Source organism: Colletotrichum navitas, assembly GCF_030913465.1.
Source record: "Colletotrichum navitas strain CBS 125086 chromosome Unknown LY79scaffold_7, whole genome shotgun sequence".
In the NCBI taxonomy this organism is placed as follows: domain Eukaryota; kingdom Fungi; phylum Ascomycota; class Sordariomycetes; order Glomerellales; family Glomerellaceae; genus Colletotrichum; species Colletotrichum navitas.
In genome coordinates this window covers 724,117-744,985 of record NW_026850553.1, presented here as the reverse complement: position 1 = coordinate 744,985, position 20,869 = coordinate 724,117, and the positions used below count along the sequence as shown (strand labels likewise).

The following is a 20,869-nucleotide window of genomic DNA, read 5'->3' as shown; positions in this document are numbered from 1 at the left end:
CTGCCTCAGTACTTGGTACCTTAACTCACGTCACTGTTCGCCTTCACGTCCACACCGCGAACCTCACCATTATTGTCACCAGCTGGTGAACCTGCCATAGCTCAAAACTCACGTTCCATTTTATGAGATCTGCCGCCGAAGCTGGAATCCGTGACCACGATTGCTTCGTTCCCTCCGCCCGCCTTCCGGCACACTTTTCCTTCGTACCATCAACACAACAGCCTCACCCAGTCCTGTCAATTCCAGAAAACCCGCCATCTTTCCATCCTTGCTGCTTCGGCCCAGAAGAAGACGCTCTGATTAGCGACGACGGTTTCGCTCCTCCCGAGCCGTTAGATTTAATGCTCGTTGATTAGTTAATCAACTGGCCGTAGCCGCCTCCCTTACTCAAAATGAAGTTCTTCATCGAGTGAGTAATGAAGTCTACGCCTTTCACGACGCTCTCCACATGTCGGCTAACTAAGAGCTCATAGTGAGCTGCCTGTTATTTTCCCATATCCTAGGATATATCCGGAACAATATGCGTGAGTACAGCTCGGTTGGATACTCAGACTTAGCATGACGCTGACGGCCGTATGCGTGATTAGGTACATGTGCGACCTCAAAAGTGAGTCCAGGTGCTCTCAGTTCATTCAGTATGAGACGCAACCGAAGCTGACACTCGGACTTGATGTTCAGAAACCCTGGATGCAGGCGGGCACTGCGTTCTGGAGATGCCTTCAGGAACGGGAAAGACGGTCTCGCTGCTCTCGCTCATTGTTGCATACCAGCAGCACAACCCCGAGCACCGGAAGCTTATATACTGCTCTCGTACGTTACCAGACCGCCCGAATGCCACGTTCGACTCACCATTCTGGTCCAGCTCTGATAGTCAACAGGTACCATGTCCGAGATCGAAAAGGCGCTGGCCGAGCTGAAAGCTCTTATGAAGTACCGAGCAGAGGAGCTCGGTGAAGAAGAGGAGTTCCGCGGCCTCGGACTGACGAGCAGAAAGAATCTATGCTTGCACCCTTCCGTCAAGCAGGAAAAGAGTGGCGCCATCGTCGACGCTCGTTGTCGGAGTCTCACAGCTGGGTTCGTCAAAGAAAAGAAGGATCGTGGGGAGAGCGTCGATGTCTGCGTATACCACGATGTGCGTGAAGTGTTGCGCCACAGTCCAGTCCCTATGCATTGCTAATGGGCCACAGAACCTGGACCTGCTTGAGCCACACAATCTCATCCCCAACGGAGTCTGGACGTTCGAAGGCCTCTTGCGATATGGCGAGCAGCACAAACAGTGCCCTTACTTCACTGCACGTCGCATGGTAACATCGCCCCCCAAACGCACCGCCACGGCCGAGCCCATGTCGCTAACAAGCTGAAAGATGCAATTCTGCAACGTCATCATCTACTCCTATCACTACCTTCTCGACCCCAAGATTGCCGAAAGGGTGTCTAGAGAGCTGTCGAAAGATTGTATTGTGGTCTTCGATGAGGCTCACAACATCGACAATGTCTGTATCGAATCCCTCAGCACGGACATCACGGAAGACTCTCTCCGAAAGGCCACAAGAGGCGCGCAGAATCTGGAACGGAGGATTGCAGAGATGAGGGACACCGACCAAGAGCAGCTTCAGAATGAATACCAGAAGCTGGTCGAGGGCCTCCGCGGCGCCGACGAGGCACGGCAGGAAGACGCTTTCATGGCGAATCCAGGTAGGGATCGTTCGGCCATGGTCCACCTACTGGGCAACGGTTAGCTAACACGCCCAAAGCATTGCCCGACGACTTGCTCAAGGAAGCGGTTCCGGGTAACATCAGGAGAGCCGAGCATTTTGTGTCGTTCCTGAAAAGATTCATCGAGTATCTCAAGGTGGGTTGGCTTCTCTAGAGAGCAATGAAAGCTCGCGTGCTGATAAGCCGGCAGACCCGCATGAAGGTTAGACACACGATATCGGAGACGCCGCCGTCCTTCCTTGCCCATCTTAAGGAATACACCTTTATCGAGAAGAAGCCCCTAAGATTTTGCGCCGAGAGGTTGACGTCGCTTGTGCGGACTCTTGAACTTACCAACATTGAGGATTACCAACCCCTCCAAGAAGTCGCCACCTTTGCCACTCTTGTCGCAACGTACGAAAAAGGCTTCCTGCTGATCCTCGAACCATTCGAATCGGAGACGGCAGAGGTGCCCAATCCAGTGCTGCATTTCACATGCCTTGACGCCGCCATCGCGATAAAGCCCGTCTTTGACAGGTTCAGCTCCGTCATCATCACGTCGGGAACCATGTCTCCACTTGAAATGTACCCTAAGATGCTGGGCTTCTCGACTGTCGTGCAGGAATCATACAGCATGACCCTCGCAAGGAGATCCTTCTTGCCAATGATCGTCACCCGTGGGAGTGACCAGTCTTCCATCTCCACCAGTTTCCAGGTTAGAAACGAGCCGAGTGTCGTCCGGAACTACGGCACCCTTCTCACCGAGTTCGCCAAGATCACGCCGGACGGCATGGTCGTATTCTTTCCGTCGTATCTGTACATGGAGTCCATCATTAGCATGTGGCAAGGAATGAACATTCTTGAAGAGGTCTGGAAGTACAAGCTCATTCTCGTCGAGACACCGGACGCACAGGAGACGTCGCTTGCGCTGGAGACCTACCGGACGGCCTGTTGCAATGGCCGCGGCGCCGTTCTGCTCTGCGTCGCCCGAGGCAAGGTCTCGGAGGGTATTGATTTCGATCATCAATATGGCAGAACCGTGCTCTGCATAGGCGTTCCGTTCCAGTACACTGAGTCTCGAATCCTCAAGGCGAGGCTCGAGTTTCTCCGCGAGACGTACCGCATCCGCGAGAACGACTTCCTGTCTTTTGACGCCATGCGCCACGCCGCGCAGTGCTTGGGCCGTGTTCTGAGAGGCAAGGACGACTACGGTATTATGGTCCTTGCGGACCGCCGGTTCCAGAAGAAGCGCGCGCAGCTGCCCAAGTGGATTAACCAGGGTCTACTCGACGCCGACACGAACGTAAGCACCGACATGGCCGTCAGTAGCGCGCGACGCTTCCTCAAGCAGATGGCGCAGCCGTTCCGGGCAAAGGATCAGGAGGGTGTGAGCACCTGGAGCTACGAAGACCTGATGAAGCACAAGGAAAAGATGGATTTGGAGCGCATCCAGGAGCTAGAGGAGACCGGCGCCGGTGGCAATGGATACGGGGCCGACGGCGGAGACGAGTATGGCATGAACGATGACCTTGACGACGACCTGATGGAGATTGACGACGGCTTCTGAGAGAGTCTCACGCCCTCAGATGGTCCGTCGGGCCAGCGCATTTGGAGTTGACGGGTGACAAGGGAGAATTCTGCGGTAGTCTTTGCCTGTAGTCTAGGCATGGAAGGCCAAGATTATATTAGGGCCCTCAGCTCCAGATCAAGCAAATAAAATAGCTGTCTAACGTAGAACCCACCAAATCTTCTGCTTGGATGACTACGTGGAGCGACAATTTCTCCACCCATCTACCTCGTTCCCTGAATCCCCATGTCTAGGCACCGCCGGGTCTATCTATGGTACAAATGGAGGCCGTCGTGGCCGCTAGATGCTCACCCCAACACAACTCTCTTAGCCGCCTTCTGGGCCCTCATGGCAGGAATGGTGTTTCCCCTGCCTGGCTTCCTCCCGACCTCCATGCAAAGCATACGGATAAAGTCCTGGCTTGTCCAGTAGCAGGTGTGCGCGCTCAACATGTTGAGGTACTGGATCTCCAGAGGGCCGCCGCCGAACCTCAGATAGTAATCGATTTGACCGTTATCGTTGAGTAGGTACGCCTTCCTTTCCGCTATCTCTTCCCGTGTGAAGTCGTGGACCTCCAATTCGAGCTGTGAGGGCAAGCGCACGAATGATGGTTTTGGCACCGCGGGAGTGACTGGGGCGGGTGTTGTGCCCGGCACCAGGCTTTTCATCGCGTTGCCAACGTACTTGAAGATGGAGTTGGCACTTGATGGCACAAATGCTGTTCTCAGGCTCGTGGCATACACGGGGTCTATGGTGCCGTTCAGCAGGTATGCGATTGGGTCCTCCTTGGCCAGCACATTGTAAATGTTGTCCACGGCGATGCAGCCATACCGACCGGCCTCGCCCGTCACTTCAGGCGCGTTGGTATCAGCGGGATCCGCGCCGGGTTTCATTCTCCCGCGACGAGGCTGAAGCATGCCCCTCTCAAGGAGCAGGAAAAATCCGGCGGGGCTTCCTACGAGAAATAGGTTAGTTGTGTCGAAATCGAAGAAGTCTGACTGGGGCATTTCGGTCGACAGATCCAGCCTTGGGACGCGCGTGGGTTGCCGCGAGAGGATCTCGATAGCCATGGCGCTGCCTAGAGAGTGCCCGATCATATGGATTCGCCCTCTCTCTGCAAACCCAGGATTATTTCGGCACCAGAGTCGATATACACGATTGGCTTCCGTGATCAAGGCCTTGATCATTTTCCCCTTATGGTGAGACAAGTAGAACGGTATGTCGAACATTACGTCCGATATCATACTTCGTACCGCGGGGATACTGCCGGGCTCGATGTCTTTGAGACCGAAGCCGTCCGGTACGTGTGTTGCCTTGTCTTCCTCGGTCATCGGGCCACCATCTTCGAATGACAGGGTGTGGCGCCAGTTGATGGGGAGTAACATGATGCCGTTCTGATCTTCTCTCAAAAGCTCCTTGACTGCTGGGTTGGCCAGTTCCAGGTTGACCTCGCGGCGGAAGGCATTGATGGCGTGGGTGAAGTGGAAGCTTTCGACCCTCTCTGCAAACTTCTGCCCAATGCCGTGGACGACAAGAACGAGGTCCGTGACCTGGCCACGCTCTTTCTGCGCCTGGCAAGCCGCGCAAACGTCTTGCGCAACGGCCTCGGGCGAGTCGCTGGCGGAGGACGCCAGCTGGTTGGCAGCGTCTCGGTTGGCCTTCTTGTCGTGGACCCGCTCCCAGGCTTGCCGGTCGAAACCACGCACGATCGGAATACCTACGGTCATGCCTTTCATGATCTTCGCGACAGGCCGTCTGCCGTAGTAAGCCGAAGGCTTCAGACTAGGCTTCAAGAGAAAGGCTTTGGAGGCGTCCTTGTAGATGACATGGTAGGTCGCATAGCTCCGATGCTGCTGAGCGGCCGTTCCTGCCTTCAAGTTCGGATCGATGGCGCCCTCGGCCGCAGCCTCTCCACGGAAGCAGTTTGCGGCACAGAATGGGTCTGTTGATATGCGCGCGTCCGAAACTATTCGCTTGTCTCTGTCGCCGAGAGACTCCATGTCGTCTGGCCACAGCCGATGCGACACTTTCTCCTCACCGAGGGGGCCAACTTCAACTGCGCAGCGCAGCTCATCGTTCCAAGTCTCGGTGTGGGGCTTCAGCTCTCGATAGCCAGCCTCCAGCTGGTTGGCCACGGCCGGGGGTATGGGCAGCATCGTGTCTCTGCACGCCTGTCAGGACTCTCGCAGTACAGTGCAGGGGCGCACAACAAACCTGTAAAACCAGGTGGCCCGGAGGACCACGGCGATATCGTTCACGGGGGACCAATAAATAGGTTTCATCTGCAGGGCGGGAATAGAGACAAGGTGCAGACGAGAGACACCAACGACGACGTCGATCGCCTCCTTCCTATAGCTTTCATCGCTGACAAGCTTGGTTTGCGTGGTATTTGCCCTTTTTCTCGCCGACTCTAATGAGGCGTTCGGCGGTTGCGCTTCACGCCCTTCGGCGTCGTTCTGATTGGAAGGTTCCGGAGGAGGGAACGAAGTCGCAAAATTGTCCTGCGGTCTCTGCCGAATTCCAGCTCGAACGAATGGCTTACCAGAGATGCCATCGTCTACCGTATGCTGTCGAAACGAGCTTCCGAGACCCGGGGTTGAGGGCCGCGAGGCTTGCTCACTCGCCTGAGATTCAGACCTCGCCCTTGACTTGGCCGCATCCCCAATGTTTCCGGACTCCTTGCCGAGCTTCTGTAGCTCATTCGCCGCTTCTCGGCGAGGGCTGAAGGAGCCAATGATTCCCATCTGCCGTGACTGAGCCGACTCCGCACGAGTCTGCGAGGATGAAGTGCTCCCGAGCGGGGACCGGGATTCCGCGGAGGAGGTTAACCGCCTCAGCTCCATCATCACGTCTTGCACAACACTCTCCTGGCCTAGCGAATGATGATACTTCCTGGCTAGCGCACAGAAAGTGTTCTGTAGTTCGGTGGACACATCTATAAACAGGTCCGGGCAGCATACGGAAATCGGGGTATCCGGGAGCATGTCAGAAGCCTCGCCTGCTGAAGACGATACCTGAATGGCACCGCCATGTTTGTGGATGTGCTTCACAGCCAAGTGACGCACCAGGAGAGCCAGCTTGGCTGCGTTCGCTTTCTCCATGGCTGGGCTAGGTTTTCGACCTCGTGCCAACTGCTCGTGGGCTTGGATATCATCGTCAGATAGGAAGCTCAGCCAAGCCTTCTCGAGAGCGTTGTTGTCGCCCAGCGAAAAGGGTCGAATCCGACCGCGTGCGGTCCGCGCGTCTGAGGCACCGGCAATGGTTCCAGGGGACAAAGGATCATCTATGGGTATGACCGAAGAGTAGAAGTACTGCGCGGTAACGGGAGGGATGTCGTCTTTGGCGTCAGCGGGCAAGGATTGCGACACAGGCGCAAGGCGGCACTTCGGGCCATACGTGTGGGTTTGCGATGAAGAGGTCATTTTGAGCAGCCGATTTTGTTCCCCAGGTTGCTTCTGAAACTGCGATGGTCAAGATACGAGGTTCAGTATATCGGGGTTTGCGGAAGGTCGGCGGTTTGACTGGACGCCGGGATTCAGGAACGAGGAGGAAGGGTCCAGTGCCCTATTCGCAAAACGAGATCAGATATTACGGGCGGCTGTAGGTGAGCCTTTGGAGTTTCGTGGACTTTGGCATGATTCTAGTAGCAAGATTCGAGGGTTTGTGTCGCCGGGGCAGCGAACAGAGAAGCGTATCGTCGAGGAGGCGAACTGCGGCTGTGCAAGCAATGTCACATCAGCCTCGATTCAAATGCAAACAGTGCACACAGTGGTCAGTCAAGTTACCAAGACTTAGGCCGCGTGGAATGAGGGAATGAAAGGCTGGCGACAGCCAATCCACTGAGCTTTGGAGTCGCGATGATCCGGAACACCGTGCAGGTTATTCGAATTGGTTTCTGGGTATGTGGAGAGAAAGCCGAGTCTCGGGGCCCAGGTCGAAAGTCTGGCCGTTAGTCCAGGTACCGGAGACGATGGTGCGTAACCTCCCGGAGTATTCATCACTCGGATGGGAAATATGAAGAGCAAGCGAGGAGGAGCTCGTGCATGGAGCCGGCAGCCTTAGTAAGGCAGAAGAAGGGCATGTGCTTCACCAGTACGTTTGTGTTTTGTCTCCAGGCGCTCAATGACGTACCTCTAGACGATGGTCAGTGCTTCATCATCTTCTCACTCCGGGTTGCACGTGCCTTACGAGCCACACGAGTCACACGAGCCACACGAACTGGTCCCCTACTCCCGAGCCACCCCAATGAGCCGGGGATTGTGACACTCCCGACTTCCTTACCCCACCGCCTCAACGTCTGTGCTACGCCGCCAGGGGGCTGCTCTCCTGCTGCATCAACTTGGCTTGCTAGTCGATCGGTTTAGGAATTCTGGGGATGGCGTCACAGGGCTGTCGATGCTTCCACCCAGAGCGCTCTACCTATCTGTTCCCCCTTTCTCTATCTCTTCTATTTTAGTTTCGTTCACTCCAAACAACTTCAGGACGAGCTTGCTTTACTCTTGTGGAAGAAGAAGGGAATGATACAAGAGGGGCCCCCATTAACCTTGACAAGTGATTTGGTTTCTCATAGCTAGCTTGCAGGTTTTCTGTAAGCGGGAAAGGCTAGGGGGACATACCTGGCCAGCATTGACATCTCGTCGCCAACCAGTTTCTCATTTGCATCGAAGAAGGATTGGCTCCGTCTATAGTGGGTATACGACGGGTGGGAACAGGAGGAAACCTGGACCCGGCACTCGGGTGGGAAAAAAAAAAACAGGATACTTTTCCCCAACATCACCAATACACTACAAATACCATCAATTCAGAAGCCTGTTATTTCACCTCGTAGTTTAAAAAGCTCCTTCCTCCTGTATGTGATGCTTTTGGCCTCGATATATTCATGAGCGCCTTGTTATGACGTGTTTATGATGCATTAAGGGCTGGGTGGCTTATTGTGGTTGTGGTAGTAAGGGAGGTAGGTAGGTGGCAGGTAAAAGGTATCCTGTCCCCCCCCCCCCCGCGCGCACCCGAGTGCCTGGGCAGGCACTCAAGCCAGTGAACACTAAAGTATCAAGTAAAGAAGTGAGGGGCCTGCCATCGGAGAATATCAGGAGCCGAGAGCCCATAGGACTGGGCCCCCCTGCAGGGCCTTTCTAGCCTACCATGAGGACGATCCTTTGATGACCGAAGCAGCGTCCGGCGGATGCTCCAGGAGGAGAACTCGCGTGACGTCTTGCCTCGTCTCAGTCTCATTCCGTTCTCCAGGTCGCTCATTATCAGTACATCGTCACAGCCATGGGTTGGCATTTGGTGCAATCACGCATGGAATCCGGGTCTGCGGGGTTGTGATGAGATAACTGAACACAGTGACGCCGTGGACGTCAAGCTAACGGCAAGGAGTTTGGATGAGAGCAGCATCAGGAATGAGCCTCCCGCGGAAGAGCCGGCCAGTAGAGACGAAAGTGAATTGGTCACCCGGCACTCACATCCATGCAGCAGTTGGTCAAGACTCTTCCTACTCTGGTTGAGCCTGATGGGCAAAGAGTGATTAGATGGGCGAAACACCACACCAGACAGATGCAAGATGTCGAGAGCAGATATCCGTACTGAAACAGAACCAGTCATTGGTTTCTTGTGTTACACAGAGAGCGTCGACAATGGCGGGTTGCGGGTGCGGACACAAACGCAGGAAGAAGATGCAGAGGCGGGCACTGAGTCTCTTGCTGCCACTCTGCATGTTTCAAGAAGGCCAGACAGGCAAGGATGGCGTGAACTGGATGCATGCCGTCAGGACACGCACCTCGCGACCCCGCTTGGCTCGTGCACGGTATCCCCTCATCCCGCATGGCATGGCAGAGTGGAGCCCCGGATTGGCCAACGTCTTGGAACTCTCTCTCTCTCTCTCCCACAGATGGATGGATTTAATGTGAATGAGGGAGACTGAGTGGCACGAGACGTCGTGCCTTCTTGGGGCCTTCACAGCATGGACGGTGTGGATGTGATGTGCAGAGGAGCGAACCGATCGAGTGCGTTTCCTGTAAAAAGGCGTGATCAACGGCTTCGAACATGGTCACTTTCACCAGACCTACACGGTCTCCGCTCTCAATGGGGAGGGAAAGGCGATCGAGTGATGTGATCCCATCGGGGTCGTCGATTGCATGCTCTCGCCGTGTATAGTAGTGTATTGATAGCGCGATAGTAGTGGTGCATGGCGGATACTGTGGCACCCAATGCGAACGGCGCTACAATCACTGAATGCAGCTGCAGCAGCGCTAGCGCCGACGCCCCCGTAACTCTCCACCTGGAATGCGACACCACACTTTGTCCTGCAAACCCCCGCCTTCCCCCACCTGTCGTCTGCTGGGTCCTCCCAAGGCCAGCAGGGCCTCCCCCGGCCCGGGGGTCTTCCTGTCTTTGAGCAGTCCAGTTGTGTTTGTGTTGGCCCACTCACTGTGGTGTCGTTATCTTGGCTGATGTCGCGACACCGGCGATTCCACTGGGCGTCATGAGCTAGGGGATCTGGGGTGACTACTCGGGGAGCTAGGGCGGCAGGAGTACTCTGCCGAGCCGACTGCTATGAGGAGGGGAGGGGGGGTCAACAATCTCGTTCCACAGTCTACGCAGCACCAGGCAAGACGATGAGTGTTTGTCGACACCATCGACACCATTGGCCCCATCGCTATTTAAACAAGATGTGTGCTACCAAGGGCGGTGGTGGCAGCCGTCGCATTGGTTAACTGATCCCGAGTGATACCACACACACGTATCTGCCTCTACCTCAGTAGGTAGGTATCTACCTTCCTACAAATGCATTAGGGTACTTAACCAGCCCCAAGGGAGCGCAGGGTGACCGTGCTCCAAGCCAAGATCCAAATCGCAGGCCTACTACTCCGTACTAGTAGGTACCGGTAGGTAGGTAGGTAGTCCACATTGCTTCTTCCCCTTCCATACTCAGCACGTCTTGCTTGGGTGAGGTGCATCTGCTCACACTCACATCCTTCTATTATCCCTCCTCCCAAACTGCATAGGCGGCACTGTACGACGACCATTACTGCTACTCCACCAAACCTTGTGCCCTTTGCCGTTTTAATGTGCAGCCATCCCGACTCATTTCTTCTCCTTTTCATCTTCACCTGAACCCCTCACCGTTGGTCGTTACCTACTGCTGCTCTCTCCTGGAAACGTCGTCATCAGGTGTTACAAGGCCTCGCGTAACCACCTATTTCGGTCTGCCTACTTGCGGTAACGAGCACCAGGGTATCAGCTCGGCTCACGTCTGGGAACATTTGGCATCTAGTTATCATTGTCCCTGTCGTTACAAGAGACCCACCTAAGGCGCTGCCGCTTATCACGAACCGGCGCTACTGCCTCTTTGCCGCTGGCGCTGGCATCACTGTTGGTTGCGTTTGGGGTACATGCGCGATAAGGATCGACCACCACCACCAAGTCGATCCAAATCACCCAGCCCAGCCCGGTTGGCTTGAGTGCGTTTCCTCTCCCCCCTCTCCCCCTCCCAGTGTGCGGTGTGGTGCCGTGTTACACCCCAACCCATCTGCAGTGACAGACGCCCTACCCCCTTCCTTTTCTCTTCAACAACTCTTGGGAAGACGAGCTGGACGCCACGTCCTCTCTGCAACTGCTCGCTTCCATCGTCTCATCCCAGCTCTCTGTAGTTTCCAGTTTTATTCCCGACAACGAATCTTTCGGGGTTCCAGATAAAGATACTCGGGTAGAGAAACAGCACAAGCCGCCACCCCGCCCGTCTGTACGCCTGAACTCAGTCAGTGGCTTTGGCTGCATCGCCCGTCCCAATCCCACGACCAGTCGTCGATAAACAACACTTAGCAGTTCATTGTCGTTCACAGCCCGCCGAGGACGCAGAAGCTGCTGCTCGAGATGGCGACAATTGCCCTTCCGAGGCCGATTCTCCCGCATCGTCCAACATCGACGGTGAGCGCCGTTCCCTCTATATCGCTCGAGCCCATCGGCACCGCCCAAGTTCCCCTCCCCAACAAGCACCTCCCCGTCTGTCCACCGGGGCCCGTTCCTGCAGAGGAGCCCAACACTCCGCCGCCGTCTCCTCCCCACGACGACGAACCGGCTCAGCAGTCCTCGCTGTTGTACCCGCCCTCAAAGTTCTCCAGGTACGAATCTGGACCCGTTGCCGTTTACACAATCCGCCCCGCCGACGTTGCTGCTGCCCTGGATTACATCTCCCGCCAGCCGTTGCCGGACCCAAATCAAGTCTTCCCCTGGTTCCACGGGCTCCACCCCCATAACCATATCCAACAAGCTTTCTTTATCGCCCGCCACCGTTCTCTCCGGAAGACGCCCGCCTGCGTTCGAGGGGTCACGCTCGTCAAGGCCGACGGCGATCTGAGTGTTGCCCGTCTCAAGGGTGCCATCGCCCCGCAGGAGTTCATTCATCTGACCGCGGCCCCCGAGTTCCTCGATGTTGACCCCCGCGATGGCTTTTGCGTCAGGAACTTCCAGATTCAGGCTGCCAAGGCCGCCATGATCTCGGATATCGTCGTCTATGGGGAGGAAGACGAGGCTGTTCGCAAACTCGGTCTCGATATTGCCACGGCACAGCTTCGCTGGCGACAACGGCACGAGACGCAAGGCCACACCATCCCGGAATACAACACCTTTCTGTGCGTGGCCCCGTTTGAGCATTTCGAAAAAGACCACAACGAGATTGTGGCCGTTGATGCCCAAGGCCGACTTACCGGCAACGTCCTCGACTTCTTCCACCAGGAGCGCAAGGAAATGTGCAACATGACCAAGGCCTCGGAAATATCCCACAATGTTTGGCTGGGCCCGACACCGGACCCCGCATCCGGCGAGGAAGACCAGTTCGACGTCCTCATCGAATGCAGCGACGTTGGCCGGCTGAACCCGTCCACGCTGCGCGCTTTGGCAGTGTCGAGAGTCGAACCTGCTCAACGACCATACATTGACTTCCCCTCATCTGGGAGCATCCTGCCGCCAACATGGTCACAGGCCGAAGCCGATAGTATCCTGGAAACTTGCAAGTGGATTTACCATTTAGCCCACGGTACGCTTCCGGTGACAAGCGGACCCGGCATCGACGTAGATGGCGACACCGACATGGATGAGCAGGGCGGCTCATCTCTCGTGAACCTACGACCAAGGAAGATTCTCATTCACTGCGCCGACGGATACACAGAGTCCACCATGCTCGGAATCGCCTATTTCAGCTACAGCACTGGGCAGGGCATCGCTGATGCCTGGCTTCACTTACACACTAGCAAGAAGCGCAACTTTTTTGCCTACCCTACTGACGTAGCTCTTCTCACGTGTATCGAGGCCCGCCTGCTTCATGAGTCGCCCCTTCACTCGGGAAAGGGCCTTCGTGAAATCACGGCTTTGATCAAGGAGCCGTCGTGGCTGCCCGGCTTGGACGGCTCCTTGCCCAGTCGGGTTCTTGATTACATGTACCTCGGCAACCTTGGTCATGCAAATAACCCCGACCTCCTGAGGGCCCTGGGAATTCGTCAGATCCTCAGTGTTGGTGAGACCTCGATGTGGAGGGAAGGCGACTTGGAACAATGGGGCCCGGAAAACGTCTGCGTTGTCCAAGGCGTACAAGATAATGGCATCGACCCCCTGACAGACGAGTTTGAGCGATGCCTCGACTTCATCGGTAAGCCGGCAACCCCCAACAAATCCCCCCCCCCCAAGAGGAGGGCGCGCGTTGCACAATGCAGAAATGGTGCTGACCCGCTTCACCTCTAGATCGTGGCCGGCAGAATGGTACAGCCACGCTGGTGCACTGCCGAGTCGGCGTATCGCGGAGTGCAACCATATGTATTGCCGAGGTGATGCGGTCGCAATGCCTCTCGTTCCCTAGGGCGTACTGTTTCGTCCGAGCCCGCAGGCTCAACGTCATCATCCAACCTCACCTGCGCTTCGCCTATGAGCTTCTCAAGTGGGAAGAGCTAAACCAGGTGAAGAAGAACGGCCCGGCGGGCATCAAGCGGGAGCTTGAATGGGGTGAGATCACTCGCGAGATCGCGCTCATGAATCGTCCGTACGCTAGATGATGGCAGCAGACGAACCCTCGGCGACTGAACATAGGATCGCATTTTCCACGCTGGTCCACTTCGACCAATCTTTTTATTTCGAATTCTCAAAATAGCCATCTACTTGGCCACGTTGATCGTGGGATGCTTCCTATTATCACATGTGGCATCTGCGATGCATCATTATAATGGTTGGCAGATGGAACAGCGACAGGAGCACCAGCGTCCTGGCGCAGGAACCCTTCTAGCTATGTTCTCTGGAGGAGCAGCAAATCTCACACACGGCATGGTCTGCGCGGAACTTATGATTTGACGGAATGGTGCTTTCGACCCATCGGACTCATTCATTGACTGGACTTTGGGGTCTCTCGGGAAAGGGGATTGACTGACAGGAAAGGCGCATGGTTTCTTTTACGCTTGGTTGGGCTTTAAATGTTCTTGGGAAACTCGGAGAAGATCTTGCCTCGCCATGTCGCACAATCGTTCAAAAGGGGGGATTCAAAAGGGCTCAGCCACACATGGCTGTTGGCAATGACTAACGACAATACCAATGCTTTTGGTGGCGAGAGAGGAAGAGCCCTTGGAGAGAGGCGACGCCTGAATACCGAATACGGTTTCTGATAATATATGCACGGTTGCCGTATGATATCCTGCTTGTTCATCATCTTTCGTGATAATTGATCCCCCCGTGATCTCCCAGCTGGTATCTTTGACCCCTCTTCATGTCAAATATTTGCTAGGTCCAATTGCCGATTTAAAACACACCAGACGCGCTTTTGGGAGGGGGTTTGTGTTTATTGGTCATTTATTAACAGTTGAGCCCTGAGAAGTGTATAGTAGCTTCACATTACGCAGGTCAAGAATGCAAGGTGCTGTAGACCCCTTCTCCATGAGCCAATCAAACCCTCTCACGAGTAACTGGAGGGTGAAACAGAAAAGAAGAATGTAAAGAGTGGCCAAACGCCTCCTAATGCAGAGCTGTCCTTCCTCCCTTCCCGACACGATTTCAGCAATCATGACCGTACCGTACCATGTCCACCAACAACATCCCCCACTCCAGCGGGCGAGCAACGCTTTTACGTTCCGTATGATGACGCGTCCAGCTTGTCATCACCATCAATCACTCTGTCACAGGAACTAGTTAGCGGCCAGGGGTAACGCGACCGAAGAGAGGCGGGCGACTCACGAGAACTGCTTCACCAGATAACCTTCCCCGCCGTGCTCCATGTCGATGTTGTACACGTAAAAACCGCCGTCGCTGGTGACAACCATTACTTGAGGGCTGCTGCTGCTCATGGCCACAACGCTTCGTAACGGGCCGCTGGGCAGTTGTAACCCGCCTGCGTTATTACTGCCTCGTACCGGTCCCGTCGGCGAGTTGGACGACTTTGGGATCTTGATGTAGGCAAAGTCCCGTAGGGGCTCCCACATCTCGGTCACAGTCTGTGGCAGGTACGAACCAACGACACCGGCCACGCTGCGACCCATTATCTGCGACGAGCGCCGAAGCATGCTGCTAAAAGAACCGCTTTGACGCCTGTTGACCTGTTGCGCGTTGCCGCCGCCGTTCCCCGGCCCGGCGGGCTCTGCCAGATCGCTTCTCGGAGACCCCGCTGCACTGCCCACAGGTGACTCGTTGGCACTGTCGTAACTGCGCGACCTAGACCAGCGATCCTGGCGAGGTGATGCCGGCGGCTCGGCGGCGGCTGCGGCCGAGTTGTTCCCCGGCGGAGGAGCCCCAAGGCGGAAAATATGGACCGTGTCGGACGTCGAGGAGACGCAGAGAAGCGTAGAGCTGAGGTTGAAGGACATACTGTAGATAGTGGACGGGTAGGTTCCCCGGCGGAACTGGTACAGCTTCTGGCCTCCGGGGACCGAGAAGACGCGGATGATGGTGCCGGTTTCACTCGCTGTCGCCAGAAGCGTCCCTTCGCTGTTGAGGCAGATGCAGCAGAGGGGCGAGCGGTGCGCCTCGATGACGTTCACGGCCTTCAGGGTGAGCGTGTCAAAAACCAGAACCTCCCCCGACGTGGGTGCAACATATGTTGACAGGGGAGGCGCATGAGCTGGTCGTTTGTCGCCTGACTCCTCACGAGGTTTCGGCAAGGGATACGCGATGTAGCAGTTCTCTGAGGAGGGCGACAGAGCGCAGATGGCACTTGGGTTCGGAGATGTGGGGATCGTGAAGAGAAGGCTCATGTTGGAGATGTCGTAAAGGTAGATCTCGGACTCGAGGACGACGGCGAGGCGTTTGCGATTCAAACGTACGGCAAGCACAGCAGATGGAAAGGTGAGCTCGCAGATGACCGAAGACCGCTAGTCAACGTCAGTATCAGCTTGGATCCCTCTTACAGGGGTCGAGTGCACGGCGAGGGAAGCGCCCACCTTTGTGTTTTGTATTATCAGATGTCGCGGCGAGAGAATCAAGGCAACAAGAGAGGTCGAGAACAGCATCTCGATAATGGCGATGTTTCCATCGTCGCTGCTGAAGATTTTGGAGAAGGGGTCGGTGTGGTAGATTCGGAAGCCTTTGGATGTGCCTGTTGGGGCGTAGAGCGAGCCAGCCCGTTAGCCCAGAACTGCAACCCGACGTAGCGGAAGACAAGCGTGCGCGCGGAGGGGATCCATACCGACAGCCAGACAGCTGTGGTCCTGGTTGAAGGTAATGAAGTTAAGAGCGGTGTTCGCCATGATGCGCTGCTCGGACTGCGACTTGCTGCGTGTAATGTGCTCAGTCGGGTTTTCGAACAGCAGGATTCTGTGTCGCCCGGGCGGCGCCGGCTTGAAGGAGGACCAGATGAGGAACAACCACTGTGGTGATTCTGGGTGGACTTCGCAGACTGGGATACCCGCAACGCTTGGTCGTCGCAATGAGGTCTCAACGAGTTGTTTGCAGACAGCGGGATATCAGGGCCCAGTGCAGCGAGCAGTCGAGATATCGGTGGTACAGTCAACAGACGGGGGACCAGAGATGATGGCGTGTACGATGTACGGCGGTGGGGTTCGGATCAGATATCAACACACTCAGGATATGATCAGCTGCTTGGTTCGGGGCGGATCACTGAGGGTGGTCGGCACGCAACGAACTTTGGATGCCAGCAAGTCCGGCAGAGGGGCGATAGAGGTCTCGAGGGCGTAACGGCCGAAAGGAGAGTGAATAGTACCGATCAGAGTGTGGTTGAAGTTGTGGAGCAGGGCGGCGCCCCCGGCGAGGAGCAGAAGGTGAGAGGTGCGGTCGTGGTAGCGGTAGCGGTTGCGGTTGCAGTGCGGGCGAAGGTGAGGTCGGGTCAAGCAAGGTCAAGGTTGATGTAGCTCTCTCAGCGAAGAGTGGATGTGAATGGAGGAGACATGGACCTGGGCGGCCCCCCAATCCCAATCCAGTGGGGGCGGCGGGGAAGCTATGTAATCGCGTTGTCCCAGCGTCCTATGCCTGGAGGGCACCGGGCAAAGCACCTGCAGCAGAGTGTCTGCGTGCGGCAGAAGTGGCACGTGTGGCTGGTACGCCGGGCAGCTTCCGTGGAGCAGATGGTTAGGAAACCCACTACGCAAGATGACCCAGGTACCTCCCACCATGTCTTATCGATAAGGGAATCGAAAGAGGGCGGGCTGCCCTTTAACCAGCAAAAGACACAACTACAATAGGGTGAGAGGTTAGCCCTTGGATGAGATAGATCCCTTGGGCCTCTGGAAAATGCTTGATTGATTTATACACGATGCGAGAGGTCTCACTCGACCAAACTTCCAGAGGCTATTTTCACAACAAGACGGTATCCGTCGCAAGAAAATTCGTCCGGACGATTGTAATGGAGGCTTGGAGTTTGACCCCATAATGACTTGTGTGTGTGTGTTTCTCCTGGGGGTTTTTCCCTATCTGGAAATTGTCCTCGACACCGAAAAAAATTGGCAGCGCCCCTCTGTCAGGACTTGTGCCGTCGCATTCCACAGACTCCCATCTTAGATCCAAACCTGCCCTGTGAGCGACGTGAGTCCCAACCCGCCCAGGATGGCACCCTCGGCTCAAAAGGGTCGTGGCACTCAAGCTTTGGACGACCTCATTATGGCTGTGAGTTGGATCTCGACGCCCTTACCCAACAGCTATCGCGTTCCGCAGCTCGGGTTGTCATATAACGCAATGCTCACACCCCCCTGCAACTAGACAAACAGCAGTTCGATAGTTTCGAAACGAAGTGTGGTATGTTCTGTTCTCACCTACCTGGCTCGCCAATAAGAGAGTGCTTATCGTACCAAGGAACGTCTCTACTATCCCGATGAGCCGCACTACTTCCGTTTCTTTGTCAAGAAGTTCCAGCGAAGGGCTCCCCTCATCAACAGGGGCTACCACCTGCGCCTGAAAGTCATTGATACTCTCGTGCACCGCTTTCTCCAGAAACCCTCGCTCCGTAAAAAGGTTGTCGTCAACCTTGGCTGCGGAAGGTAAGGTCTCGTATTCTGAACTGCCCGTGTAACCGTTGCAGAGCTGAGTCTGTGTCATTAGCGATGTCTTGCCCTGGCAGTGTGAGGTCCGCTATCCCGAATCATGCCGGGACGTCACCTTTGTCGACGTCGACTATCCGGATCTCATTCGGAAGAAGCGTCAGATCGTCCTTGAAACCCCTGAGTTGCAGGGCCTCCTGGGGTCCTGGGAGGTCAGCCACGACTCCCCTGTTGTCCTCAAGAGCCAAAGATACTGTCAGGTAGGTTGTGATCTTCGGCAGCTGGCAACTCTGCAGAGGTGCCTGGATACCTTGTTCGACATTTCCAACACGGAATTCCTCTTTGTGGCCGAAGTTTCCATCACCTACATGGATACCGAAGGTGCTGATGGAGTGATTAGCTGGGCAAGCGCCTTCAGACATGGTAAAGTGCTACTACTTCTGGCCCTTCTCGTGGAGTCGATGTTCTGACCAGGCACGCAGCCGAATTCTGTCTGCTGGAACAAATCCTGCCGGATGGACCCGACCATCCCTTCGCGCACACAATGCTCAAGCATTTCGATAAGCTCAATACACGACTGAAATCGGTCCACCGTTACCCTACCGTTGCTAGCCAGAAGAAGCGTTTCGAGTCTCTCGGGTGGCCGTCGACCGAGAGCTGGACACTCTGGGAGACTTGGTCTGATGATCTGTTCATGACTGCCGCTGAGAGGAGAGCCCTCGACACCGTCGAAGCCTTTGATGAGTGGGAGGAGTTTGCACTCTTCGCCAGCCATTATTTTGTCATGCTCGCCTCCACCTCCCACCCCGAAGTCGACGGGCACGTCTCCAGGCCTCTAGCGGAACTCAGCGTTCAGTCCTACCAGTCCCCCATGAGCACAAGCGTATACGAGGCTGGCAGAGGACATCGACGGTTTGGCGCTGCCATGCTCATCGAGAACCCAGACGGGCAGGCGCTCATCTCGCACAACTTCGGACAAGGTCCCAACGGTCGACTCAACTCCGAAGACTTGTATCGGATTTCCAGCCACCCTGTCGCATCTTGTTCACCCAGAAAGGGACCGTCGGGGCGGGTCTGTCACACCCTCACAGACTTGGGCAGTGCCGGCGCTCTTTTGGCAGGTGGCCGTGCATCACCATCGACCGCCTTCAAGGACTGCTGGCTTTTCAAAAAGGTGTTCAATACTTGGGAGCGAGTAGAGGACCTTCCGTCTCCCCTTTTCAGGCACTCTGTCACTCGATTGGGCTCATCATCTCTCGCCCTGCTGGCCGGTGGAAAGACGAATCACTTCCGAACATCGGCCGAATACCTCCTCTTCGACCCCACAAAGGGCTGGTCCAAGTGCAGGACACGATCCGCGCCGTCTTCGCTGTACGGCGCCACCTTTGTCTGCACAGGCAGTAAAGGACCTCGCACTTTCGAGGGGTTTCTTATTGGAGGTAATCTTGAGGATGGCACAATCAACCAGAACATCCACACATGGAAGCTGGATCTGTCCGAAACCGAGGTAAGATTGTCGCAAGCATTGGATAGTTTCAAGCGCTTACAGTCTCAAACAGCCCTCTCTGGCATTTGTGCAACAGATACCTCAAGACGAGCGGGTTCCCAGCAGTCTTTCGAGGTTTGGATCCATCGCTGTACAGTCGAAGAACGGGTACGTCATTCTCTTGGGCGGCGTGATCAAAGACGTACAACTTCCCTCGGCAGACGACATCCTTGTTCTCAGGATGACGGGAGGTCATATCGACGTGGTTGCCAGGCTCAACGGCACAGAGAGCTCCGGCGTAGTACGCCCATTCATTGTTGGGTCCTCCGTCGTGTCCTACGGAGAGGGGAACTTTGCCATCGTCGGCGGCGGCGCGACGTGCTTCTCGATGGGGACGTACTGGGCGGTGGGAAGTCACGCCTTCCACTTCGATGTCGACCGGCTTTCACCCCAGAGTGACATACTGCTTCCGTTGCCACAGCCCGAGCCAGTAAGGTACCTAGCAGCGGTGGAGATCACGGCGGGCAACAAAGAGAATGCCGCCGCGTCATGGGCCCCTGTCGAGAGGCAGGTCGTTCCTCGTGTTAAAATCGAGACCGCGGAGCATTTCCAAAAGTTACTCGAAGCAGGCAAACCTGTCGTCATTGAGGGGTCGGACATCGGTCCTTGCAAGTCCGCTTGGTCGGCTGAATACCTTATCAACAGTGTTGGCCCCGATCGCAAGGTCTGCAATCCACAGGAAGCACCATGAGTGGAGGGGAAGATAGTTATGGTGTTGTCCTCATGAGCCAAACTGACGAACCGCATCAGGTCTCTGTACACGAGTCCACCACTGAGAAGATGGACTTCACCGCCAAGAACTTCCGCTATGTTACCCAGAGCTTTGGAGAGTTCATCAGGCAAGCTCAGGACGGGAAGCGGTTGTATCTGAGGGCACTTTCCAGGGAAGAGCCGTCAAGCCTCCCCACCCAGCTCGCCGATGATTACCCGTCTTTGGCGAAGGATTTTGCTTTGCCACCTCAGCTTGGCTTCGTGGACAAAAACTCATTCAGCTCCGTGTTGCGCATCTCCGGCCCAGTAAACATATGGTTGCACTACGACGTAAGTTGGACCCGAAACGGCCCGTGATGGACATGGATACGGCGCCCTAGATTTCTAACATCACCACCGTACCTAGGTCATGGCAAATGTGTACGTCCAAGTCAGCGGCTCCAAGCGTCTGATCCTTTTCCCCCCTTCAGACGTATCCTACTTGTCCTTTGCCCCAGGCGCTTCGAGCTCTGGTGTCGACGTCTTCTCGTCACTCGACGCGGGCTCTCTGAGAGGTGTCCATCCGCACGAGGCTGTCGTCGGGCCTGGTGACATTCTTTTCCTCCCGCCACTCTGGCTCCACACCGCCACACCCACGTCCGACATGAGCGTCGCCATCAATGTTTTCTTCCGCAACCTGGAAAGGGGATACTCGACAGGGAGGGACGTCTACGGGAACCGCGACCTAGCCGCTTATGAGAAGGGGCGCCAGGATATCGCCCGCGTCGGCAGCAGCTTCAGTAATCTACCCCCGGACGCTCGGGAGTTCTACATACGGCGCTTAGCGGATGAACTGCTACAGTCCACAACGAGTCTATAGAGTAATAAAAAAGACAGTCGAGCGAAGCCATG

The 20,869-nt window shown here is 55.8% G+C and overlaps 7 protein-coding genes across 7 annotated transcripts; 5 read left to right on the top strand and 2 right to left on the bottom strand.

Annotated features, from left to right (window-relative positions):
- The first annotated feature begins 18 nt into the window (after positions 1 to 18).
- Positions 19 to 3,431, top strand: LY79DRAFT_541099 (DNA repair helicase). Its single transcript, XM_060556915.1, has 9 exons — positions 19 to 409; positions 474 to 524; positions 588 to 607; positions 679 to 810; positions 879 to 1,132; positions 1,188 to 1,304; positions 1,365 to 1,695; positions 1,755 to 1,852; positions 1,907 to 3,431. The coding sequence occupies exons 1-9, from the start codon at positions 393 to 395 to the stop codon at positions 3,260 to 3,262; spliced, it is 2,376 nt and encodes a 791-aa protein (XP_060418564.1). The 5' UTR covers positions 19 to 392; the 3' UTR covers positions 3,263 to 3,431.
- Positions 3,432 to 3,570: 139 nt separating this feature from the next.
- On the bottom strand, positions 3,571 to 6,684 carry LY79DRAFT_507232 (DDHD domain-containing protein; the record flags this gene model as incomplete). The annotated part of the gene is made up of 2 exons (XM_060553806.1): positions 3,571 to 5,425; positions 5,477 to 6,684. 2 exons carry the CDS (start codon positions 6,682 to 6,684, stop codon positions 3,571 to 3,573), a joined length of 3,063 nt encoding a protein of 1,020 aa, XP_060418563.1.
- Positions 6,685 to 8,974: 2,290 nt separating this feature from the next.
- LY79DRAFT_541095 (uncharacterized protein) lies at positions 8,975 to 9,239 on the top strand (the record flags this gene model as incomplete). The annotated part of the gene is made up of 1 exon (XM_060556914.1): positions 8,975 to 9,239. A coding segment is annotated over one exon (192 nt), but the record flags the coding sequence as incomplete, so codon positions are not given.
- Positions 9,240 to 9,464: 225 nt separating this feature from the next.
- On the top strand, positions 9,465 to 9,878 carry LY79DRAFT_541094 (uncharacterized protein). Its single transcript, XM_060556913.1, has one exon. It carries the CDS (start codon positions 9,548 to 9,550, stop codon positions 9,713 to 9,715), a length of 168 nt encoding a protein of 55 aa, XP_060418561.1. The 5' UTR covers positions 9,465 to 9,547; the 3' UTR covers positions 9,716 to 9,878.
- Positions 9,879 to 11,137: 1,259 nt separating this feature from the next.
- LY79DRAFT_507540 (dual specificity phosphatase) lies at positions 11,138 to 13,308 on the top strand (the record flags this gene model as incomplete). The annotated part of the gene is made up of 2 exons (XM_060553838.1): positions 11,138 to 12,908; positions 13,001 to 13,308. The coding sequence occupies 2 exons, from the start codon at positions 11,138 to 11,140 to the stop codon at positions 13,306 to 13,308; spliced, it is 2,079 nt and encodes a 692-aa protein (XP_060418560.1).
- Positions 13,309 to 14,363: 1,055 nt separating this feature from the next.
- LY79DRAFT_507421 (autophagy-like protein 18) lies at positions 14,364 to 15,978 on the bottom strand (the record flags this gene model as incomplete). The annotated part of the gene is made up of 4 exons (XM_060553827.1): positions 14,364 to 14,412; positions 14,474 to 15,603; positions 15,673 to 15,827; positions 15,918 to 15,978. 4 exons carry the CDS (start codon positions 15,976 to 15,978, stop codon positions 14,364 to 14,366), a joined length of 1,395 nt encoding a protein of 464 aa, XP_060418559.1.
- A 1,312-nt stretch (positions 15,979 to 17,290) lies between these two features.
- On the top strand, positions 17,291 to 20,837 carry LY79DRAFT_587326 (leucine carboxyl methyltransferase; the record flags this gene model as incomplete). The annotated part of the gene is made up of 8 exons (XM_060560757.1): positions 17,291 to 17,350; positions 17,444 to 17,479; positions 17,537 to 17,721; positions 17,783 to 18,144; positions 18,204 to 19,228; positions 19,281 to 19,931; positions 20,018 to 20,308; positions 20,385 to 20,837. The coding sequence occupies 8 exons, from the start codon at positions 17,291 to 17,293 to the stop codon at positions 20,835 to 20,837; spliced, it is 3,063 nt and encodes a 1,020-aa protein (XP_060418558.1).
- Between the last annotated feature and the right edge of the window lie 32 nt (positions 20,838 to 20,869).